At 41.3% G+C, this 12,500-nt stretch overlaps 1 protein-coding gene across 4 annotated transcripts in view; it reads right to left on the bottom strand.

The window, feature by feature from the left end:
- myo9b (myosin IXb) overlaps window positions 1-12,500 on the bottom strand; it is a 42,698-nt gene that overhangs the window by 1,764 nt on the left and 28,434 nt on the right. For all 4 annotated transcript variants that reach the window (XM_060873643.1, XM_060873644.1, XM_060873642.1 and 1 more), the window contains 13 exons: window positions 12,002-12,078; window positions 11,708-11,814; window positions 10,441-10,622; window positions 2,501-2,608; window positions 2,241-2,417; window positions 2,037-2,078; window positions 1,663-1,774; window positions 1,453-1,526; window positions 1,016-1,208; window positions 795-923; window positions 596-701; window positions 307-438; window positions 7-130 (listed from right to left, as the gene is read on the bottom strand). In XM_060873643.1, coding sequence (XP_060729626.1) covers window positions 7-130; window positions 307-438; window positions 596-701; window positions 795-923; window positions 1,016-1,208; window positions 1,453-1,526; window positions 1,663-1,774; window positions 2,037-2,078; window positions 2,241-2,417; window positions 2,501-2,608; window positions 10,441-10,622; window positions 11,708-11,814; window positions 12,002-12,078 — 1,563 coding nt within the window. The remainder of the gene's footprint in view (window positions 1-6; window positions 131-306; window positions 439-595; window positions 702-794; window positions 924-1,015; window positions 1,209-1,452; window positions 1,527-1,662; window positions 1,775-2,036; window positions 2,079-2,240; window positions 2,418-2,500; window positions 2,609-10,440; window positions 10,623-11,707; window positions 11,815-12,001; window positions 12,079-12,500) is intronic.

Below are 12,500 nucleotides of genomic sequence, written 5' to 3'. Positions count from 1 at the left end.
GCTGACCGTGTTCTGTCTGCGAAGTGTGAGCTGTTTAATTGCCAGAGCCTCAGCGTGTTCCAGCTGCTGGATCTCCTTCATCTTTTCATCAAATCTCTTCATCTGCTCCACAATCACCTCTTCTAAACACCTACACAAATACACACACACACACAAAACACAACTCGGGTATGGATGTGGTTGTTTCAGATGGAAAGTTGTGGTGTGTTTTTAAGTGTGTGTGTGTCTCATTGTATGTTTAAAGCTGCAGTGTGTGTTTAAAGCAACAGTGTGTTCTCAGTGTGTGTGTATAGTGAAGGCTCTCACAGCGTGGTCTTGGGCAGGTCTCTCATACTAAGCAGAGGGTCAGAAACATCAGGACAGCGGAGGATACAAGGAGCAAACACGATGGACAGAGCACTAGCAGACATCCGGTTATAAGACTCCTCCTTTGCCACTCTGAAAACACAGACACACACATGCACCAAAACACACAAACACACACAGGCAGTATGTAACGTATATAGTAAACAGCATGTGTGGATTGGGACACACCCACAGTGTAGTAATCAGTGTGTAGGTGCACTATGTAGGGCAGGTGGACTGGGACATTTACCTGACCAGGTGAAAGATAAGGCGTTCCAGTGTGCTGTAGTTCGGAGCAGGAAGTTCCTCTAACTTCCTGTAAATGGCTCTCAGCCTCTCAGACTTCTCCGGCAAGTCTGAGGGAAAGTGAAGGGAAAAATACATCACCATGTGACAGCAGCTTCAGCAATGTGTGTGTGTGTGTGTTTAATTTTGTATAAAAAACACACCTGCAGCATACAGGAAATCGTTGTAGAGGTTAAAGGTCATCAGAGGGTCAGGCAACTCCCGTAACCAGGACTTAATTAGACCTGTAACTGTGTGGATCTGATAATTATCTAGACTGGTACTCTGAGGACCTGGAACACACACACACACACACACACACACACACAACAATCAATAAGGTTTAGAGTGTCATAGTGTGTGTGTGCGTGTGTGTGTGTCTCACTCTTGTCCAGCAGATGATGAAGCTCTTTGGCTTTGAGTGTGGACCCTGATTTGCGGTAAATTCCCTCAGTGTACAGTCCGTTCATCTCCACATGCGCCAACATCCTCTCCAGCACACAGGGCACTGGCTCAGCCCTGCTGGTCAGAGTGGGCAAGTGCACTCCAAAATACACGGTGACTTTACCTTCTTCAGCCTGTAATACACACGCACAAACACACATACACACCTTTTCCAACTTCAAAACGCTGTTAGGGTCACTTATTAATGCTAGTTAGAACAGGGAGATGTTGGTGTTAATGAGACAGAGGCACCATGAGGGGGCGCTGATGTGTATTTTAGAGGAATAATAATCACACAGACTGAAACTGTACTAAATAGGCCAGAAAACACAAAAGAATGAAACCAATCATAATAAAAGTTGTTAAAGAATCACTTACCTTCTTAACCATGTGTTTGGAGCAGTGTGTCATTATCTTACACATACACTTCCTGTGACACACCATCTTACATGCTGAAAAACACAACACACACTACAGATTAGTGATACACAACCTCTCTGAGATCACACACACTGATCACTCCTCACTCCAACATGCTGCACTATGTAATGAGGGGGTTTTGGGAGCAGTGGATTGTGGGTAACTCACCGCTGCACATGCAGGCTTTCTCCATACCCCAGATGAACGAGCCGCACATGTCACATGACTGAACGATGTTAACTTGGTACGTACAGAACAAGTGATCCAGGGGGCTGTCAGGCTACACACACGTATACACACAAACACACACACACATATATATATACACACACACACATACGCACACATATACACACACGCGCACACATACACATACACCCACACAAATACACACAAACATATATATATACATATATGCACACATATATACACACACGCATACACACACACACAAATACACACAGAGGATATAGAGAAGTGCATTAAAGTGTAATGTAGACAGTCAGAATGAAATATTTGAATAATAATAGAAATAAACTTACACACTTATCATTCTCCCGAACCCTCTTCATCTTCTTTGTGAGCTGAAAAATATGAAATATTCCACAGTATATTAAAATAATAATATTAATAATAGTTATAGTATTTATACAGTGTGTGAACATGTTTATTCATACTGTGTTTTAATGTCACTGTTAATTCAGCATTACAGCACTAATTATTACTTATTAAACGTGAGTGTGTACCTTGGTGAGGTCGCTCTCTGATGAGACTCGTTTAATCTCGGCTCTGATGAAGCCGTCCAGCACAGACTGAAATAAATTCACCACCAGCGGCACCTCGTCCTTCTTCTTCTGTGCAGCTAAAGTTTCCACTTTAGATTTATATCCCTGCAGCAGGCCTTTATAACTGATCTGAGGGTTCTGTTCTCACACACACACACACAGTGATTAATGAGTGAACAGTCAGTAGGGTGTAGTGAGAGAATAATGACTGTGTTACTCACAGAGAGAGAGTACATGCTCTTTATAGTGTCTCTGAACTGCGTTGTGGCCGTCAAGAAAATCACCTCCGTCTCTGACAGAGACTTCGCTCTGGACTGTAGATCGTTCATCTGAGGGAAACACACACAGTATACACATCATACACACACACACAGTATACACATCATACACACACACAGTATACACATCATACACACACACACCGTATACACATCATACACACACACCGTATACACATCATACACACACACACAGTATACACATCATACACACACACACCGTATACACATCATACACACACACAGTATACACATCATACACACACACACACCGTATACACATCATACACACACACACACCGTATACACATCATACACACACACACAGTATACACATCATACACACACACACAGTATACACATCATACACACACACACCGTATACACATCATACACACACACACCGTATACACATCATACACACACACACCGTATACACATCATACACACACACACAGTATACACATCATACACACACACACAGTATACACATCATACACACACACAGTATACACATCATACACACACACACAGTATACACATCATACACACACACAGTATACACATCATACACACACACACCGTATACACATCATACACACACACAGTATACACATCATACACACACACACCGTATACACATCATACACACACACACAGTATACACATCATACACACACACACAGTATACACATCATACACACACACACAGTATACACATCATACACACACACACCGTATACACATCATACACACACACAGTATACACATCATACACACACACACCGTATACACATCATACACACACACACAGTATACACATCATACACACACACAGTATACACATCATACACACACACACCGTATACACATCATACACACACACACCGTATACACATCATACACACACACCGTATGCACATCATACACACACACAGTATACACATCATACACACACATCGTATGCACATCATACACACACACCGTATACACATCATACACACACACCGTATACACATCATACACACACACCGTATACACATCATACACACACACCGTATACACATCATACACACACACCGTATACACATCATACACACACACACCGTATACACATCATACACACACACACCGTATACACATCATACACACACACACTGTATACACATCATACACACACACACAGTATACACATCATACACACACACCGTATACACATCATACACACACACACCGTATACACATCATACACACACACACCGTATACACATCATACACACACACACCGTATACACATCATACACACACACCGTATACACATCATACACACACACACCGTATACACATCATACACACACACCGTATACACATCATACACACACACAGTATACACATCATACACACACACACCGTATACACATCATACACACACACACCGTATACACATCATACACACACACACAGTATACACATCATACACACACACAGTATACACATCATACACACACACTGTATACACATCATACACACACACACCGTATACACATCATACACACACACACCGTATACACATCATACACACACACACCGTATACACATCATACACACACACCGTATACACATCATACACACACACACCGTATACACATCATACACACACACACCGTATACACATCATACACACACACACCGTATACACATCATACACACACACACAGTATACACATCATACACACACACACAGTATACACATCATACACACACACACCGTATACACATCATACACACACACACAGTATACACATCATACACACACACACAGTATACACATCATACACACACACACAGTATACACATCATACACACACACACAGTATACACATCATACACACACACACCGTATACACATCATACACACACACAGTATACACATCATACACACACACAGTATACACATCATACACACACACAGTATACACATCATACACACACCGTATACACATCATACACACACACACCGTATACACATCATACACACACACACAGTATACACATCATACACACACAGTATACACATCATACACACAGACAGTATACACATCATACACACATCATACACACACACCGTATACACATCATACACACACACCGTATACACATCATACACACACACACCGTATACACATCATACACACACACACCGTATACACATCATACACACACACACCGTATACACATCATACACACACACACCGTATACACATCATACACACACACACACAGTATACACATCATACACACACACCGTATACACATCATACACACACACCGTATACACATCATACACACACACCGTATACACATCATACACACACACACTGTATACACATCATACACACACACCGTATACACATCATCAAACGTATACACATCATACACACCGTATACACATCATACACACACACCGTATACACATCATACACACACACACCGTATACACATCATACACACACACACCGTATACACATCATACACACACACACACCGTATACACATCATACACACACACACCGTATACACATCATACACACACACACCGTATACACATCATACACACACACACCGTATACACATCATACACACACACACTGTATACACATCATACACACACACACACCGTATACACATCATACACACACACACCGTATACACATCATACACACACACACTGTATACACATCATACACACACACACTGTATACACATCATACACACACACACTGTATACACATCATACACACACACACTGTATACACATCATACACACACACCCCGTATACACATCATACACACACACACACACTGTATACACATCATACACACACACACACCGTATACACATCATACACACACACACCGTATACACATCATACACACACACACCGTATACACATCATACACACACACACCGTATACACATCATACACACACACACCGTATACACATCATACACACACACACCGTATACACATCATACACACACACAGTATACACATCATACACACACACCGTATACACATCATACACACACACACCGTATACACATCATACACACACACCGTATACACATCATACACACACACAGTATACACATCATACACACACACCGTATACACATCATACACACACACACCGTATACACATCATACACACACACACCGTATACACATCATACACACACACACCGTATACACATCATACACACACACACCGTATACACATCATACACACACACACCGTATACACATCATACACACACACCGTATACACATCATACACACACACACTGTATACACATCATACACACACACACCGTATACACATCATACACACACACAGTATACACATCATACACACACACACTGTATACACATCATACACACACACAGTATACACATCATACACACACACAGTATACACATCATACACACACACAGTATACACATCATACACACACACACCGTATACACATCATACACACACACACCGTATACACATCATACACACACACACCGTATACACATCATACACACACACACCGTATACACATCATACACACACACAGTATACACATCATACACACACACACTGTATACACATCATACACACACACACTGTATACACATCATACACACACACCGTATACACATCATACACACACACACCGTATACACATCATACACACACACACCGTATACACATCATACACACACACCGTATACACATCATACACACACACCGTATACACATCATACACACACACACCGTATACACATCATACACACACACACCGTATACACATCATACACACACACACCGTATACACATCATACACACACACACCGTATACACATCATACACACACACACTGTATACACATCATACACACACACACCGTATACACATCATACACACACACACCGTATACACATCATACACACACACACACCGTATACACATCATACACACACACACCGTATACACATCATACACACACACAGTATACACATCATACACACACACCGTATACACATCATACACACACACCGTATACACATCATACACACACACACCGTATACACATCATACACACACACACCGTATACACATCATACACACACACACCGTATACACATCATACACACACACACCGTATACACATCATACACACACACAGTATACACATCATACACACACACACAGTATACACATCATACACACACAGTATACACATCATACACACACAGTATACACATCATACACACACAGTATACACATCATACACACATCATACACACACACCGTATACACATCATACACACACACACTGTATACACATCATACACACACACACCGTATACACATCATACACACACACACACCGTATACACATCATACACACACACACACTGTATACACATCATACACACACACAGTATACACATCATACACACACACAGTATACACATCATACACACACACAGTATACACATCATACACACACACTGTATACACATCATACACACACACACCGTATACACATCATACACACACACAGTATACACATCATACACACACACACAGTATACACATCATACACACACACACAGTATACACATCATACACACACACACAGTATACACATCATACACACACACACTGTATACACATCATACACACACACAGTATACACATCATACACACACACAAATTATACACACACACACACCGTATACACATCATACACACACACAGTATACACATCATACACACACACACCGTATACACATCATACACACACACCGTATACACATCATACACACACACACCGTATACAGATCATACACACACACAGTATACACATCATACACACACACACAGTATACACATCATACACACACACCGTATACACATCATACACACACACACTGTATACACATCATACACACACACACTGTATACACATCATACACACACACACTGTATACACATCATACACACACACCGTATACACATCATACACACACACAGTATACACATCATACACACACACCGTATACACATCATACACACACACACTGTATACACATCATACACACACACCGTATACACATCATACACACACACACCGTATACACATCATACACACACACACCGTATACACATCATACACACACACAGTATACACATCATACACACACACACTGTATACACATCATACACACACACAGTATACACATCATACACACACACAGTATACACATCATACACACACACAGTATACACATCATACACACACACACAGTATACACATCATACACACACACCGTATACACATCATACACACACACACAGTATACACATCATACACACACACCGTATACACATCATACACACCCACACTGTATACACATCATACACACACACACCGTATACACATCATACACACACACCGTATACACATCATACACACACACCGTATACACATCATACACACACACAGTATACACATCATACACACACACAGTATACACATCATACACACACACACTGTATACACATCATACACACACACAGTATACAGATCATACACACACACAGTATACACATCATACACACACACTGTATACACATCATACACACACACACCGTATACACATCATACACACACACACCGTATACACATCATACACACACACACTGTATACACATCATACACACACACAGTATACACATCATACACACACACACAGTATACACATCATACACACACAGTATACACATCATACACACACAGTATACACATCATACACACACAGTATACACATCATACACACACACACCGTATACACATCATACACACACACACCGTATACACATCATACACACACACACAGTATACACATCATACACACACACAGTATACACATCATACACACACACAGTATACACATCATACACACACACCGTATACACATCATACACACACACACCGTATACACATCATACACACACACACTGTATACACATCATACACTGTATACACATCATACACACACACACTGTATACACATCACACACACACACTGTATACACATCATACACACACACTGTATACACATCATACACACACACACTGTATACACATCATACACACACACAGTATACAGATCATACACACATACAGTATACACATCATGCACACACACTGTATACACATCATACACACACACACTGTATACACATCATACACACACACAGTATACACATCATACACACACACACAGTATACACATCATACACACACACCGTATACACATCATACACACACACACCGTATACACATCATACACACACACACTGTATACACATTATACACACACACAGTGTATACACATCATACACACACACACTGTATACACATTATACACACACACAGTGTATACACATCATACACACACACACTGTATACACATTATACACACACACAGTGTATACACATCATACACACACACAGTATACACATCATACACACACACACTGTATACACATCATACACACACACAGTATACAGATCATACACACACACAGTATACACATCATACACACACACTGTATACACATCATACACACACACACCGTATACACATCATACACACACACACCGTATACACATCATACACACACACACAGTATACACATCATACACACACACAGTATACACATCATACACACACAACGTATACACATCATACACACACACCGTATACACATCATACGCACACACACTGTATACACATCATACACACACACACTGTATACACATCATACACACACACAGTATACACATCATACACACACACCGTATACACATCATACACACACACAGTATACACATCATACACACACACCGTATACACATCATACACACACACACTGTATACACATCATACACACACACACTGTATACACATCATACACACACACTGTATACACATCATACACACACACACTGTATACACATCATACACACACACACAGTATACACATCATACACACACACACTGTATACACATCATACACACACACTGTATACACATCATACACACACACACTGTATACACATCATACACACACACACAGTATACACATCATACACACACACACCGTATACACATCATACACACACACACTGTATACACATCATACACACACACACTGTATACACATCATACACACACACACAGTATACACATCATACACACACACACCGTATACACATCATACACACACACACTGTATACACATCATACACACACACACTGTATACACATCATACACACACACACTGTATACACATCATACACACACACTGTATACACATCATACACACACACACTGTATACACATCATACACACACACACTGTATACACATCATACACACACACTGTATACACATCATACACACACACACTGTATACACATCATACACACACACACAGTATACACATCATACACACACACACCGTATACACATCATACACACACACACTGTATACACATCATACACACACACACTGTATACACATCATACACACACACTGTATACACATCATACACACACACACTGTATACACATCATACACACACACACTGTATACACATCATACACACACACTGTATACACATCATACACACACACACTGTATACACATCATACACACACACTGTATACACATCATACACACACACACACTGTATACACATCATACACACACCGTACACACACCATTCACACACTGTACACACACCGTACACACACCTGGTTTCCCAGGAACTCGTCGAGGTGGCGTAGTTCTGTGCCGTCTGTGATCTGACGGTTAAGTGACGTGTTGCTCTGCTCCCTCACTCGAGTCCCTCGGCTGATCTTTATACTCTGTCTCCTACGACTCACCAGTGAGGATGGACTCAGGGACGTGGGGGAGTTACTGCTGGACCTCTTCACTACAGGATCAAACATCACATCACATAAAGAAAAACAACACACACACACACACACACACAAACTACATAAATACACACAAACACACTTACATAAACACACAAACATACACACTGTCCTTTAATATCCTTTTCTCTTCTTCATTACATTCAACCTTTCTTTTTTGCTCTCTCTCTATAATAGAGGGATCTTTACAGTGCTCGTCTCTCTCGCTCTCTCTCTCTCTCTCTCTCTCTCTCTCTCTCTCTCTCTCTATAATAGAGGGATCTTTACAGTGCTCGTCTCTCTCGCTCTCTCTCTCTCTCTCTCTCTCTCTCTCTCTCTATAATAGAGGGATCTTTACAGTGCTCGTCTCTCTCGCTCTCTCTCTCTCTCTCTCTCTCTCTCTCTATAATAGAGGGATCTTTACAGTGCCCGTCTCTCTCTCTCTCTCGCTCTCTCTCTCTGTCTCTATAATAGAGGGATCTTTACAGTGCTCGTCTCTCTCGCTCTCTCTCTCTCTCTCTTTCTCTCTCTCTGTCTCTATAATAGAGGGATCTTTACAGTGCTCGTCTCTCTCTCTCTCTCTCTCGCTCTCTCTCTATAATAGAGGGATCTTTACAGTGCTCGTCTCTCTCTCTCTCTCTCTGTCTCTATAATGGAGGGATCTTTACAGTGCTCGTCTCTCTCGCTCTCTCTCTCTCTCTCTGTCTCTATAATAGAGGGATCTTTACAGTGCTCGTGTCTCTCTCTCGCTCTCTCTCTCTCTCTCTCTCTGTCTCTATAATAGAGGGATCTTTACAGTGCTCGTCTCTCTCTCTCTCTCTCTCTGTCTCTATAATAGAGGGATCTTTACAGTGCTCGTCTCTCTCTCTCTCTCTGTCTCTATAATAGAGGGATCTTTACAGTGCTCGTCTCTCTCTCTCTCTCTCTATAATAGAGGGATCTTTACAGTGCTCGTCTCTCTCTCTCTCTCTCTCTGTCTCTATAATAGAGGGATCTTTACAGTGCTCGTCTCTCTCTCTCTCTCTCTGTCTCTATAATAGAGGGATCTTTACAGTGCTCGTCTCTCTCTCTCTCTCTGTCTCTATAATAGAGGGATCTTTACAGTGCTCGTCTCTCTCTCCGAGTGTCTTGGCCATCGTCATGTTTCCATCCTGAGGTGTGAGACGCTTCTTTTGACCCAAAGGGAAATATCGCCCAAAAAATGATCCTCTGGAGAAAAGAACAGACAAGAACATGAAGTAAAACTCATGTTATGGGAATCACTTCACTTGTGACACCAAACAAAGACGATATTTTTCGCTTTGGGATTTATAATCTTTGGAATTAGTGTATTAACATCTGGCTGATGAAATATTCTGTTTAAATTCAACTCTTTTTCTTTATCGTCATCACTCACTTTTCAGGAGCGAGTGGTTGTGTGTGTGTGGCGTCGCTCTGGTTCTGTGTCACATGTGATTTTAGTCCATCAGGCAACTGAAAGAAAAACAGCCTCATTAAAACACACACACACACACACACTCTCACACACACTCTCACACACACTCTCACACACACTCTCACACACACTCTCACACACATGCCATTCTGCATGCTGTCTGATGAAAGAGCTGAGGTCTGAACCTGCTCCATGCTCCAGAGAACCCAGAGAACAGAAAGATCACGACAGGTTTAATGCCCAGTACAAGACGCTTTACATTAACACACATGAGCGTCAGTCCCTCCCTCGGTTTAGACGTGCTGATGATTGACGGTTTTCCCTCCACCGCATGCTGGAAAAACTCACCATGACCTTTGACCAAATTTCTGTTTTGTAGAAATTAGTGTTAATTACATTCAACCTCAAAGACCTGTCTGTCCAATCAGGGTAAACAATTAGAATGATGATTACTAGGATG

The sequence above is a fragment of the Tachysurus vachellii genome, chromosome 7 (genome assembly GCF_030014155.1).
Source record: "Tachysurus vachellii isolate PV-2020 chromosome 7, HZAU_Pvac_v1, whole genome shotgun sequence".
NCBI classification, from domain to species: domain Eukaryota; kingdom Metazoa; phylum Chordata; class Actinopteri; order Siluriformes; family Bagridae; genus Tachysurus; species Tachysurus vachellii.
This window is presented reverse-complemented; position numbering and strand designations above follow the sequence as displayed.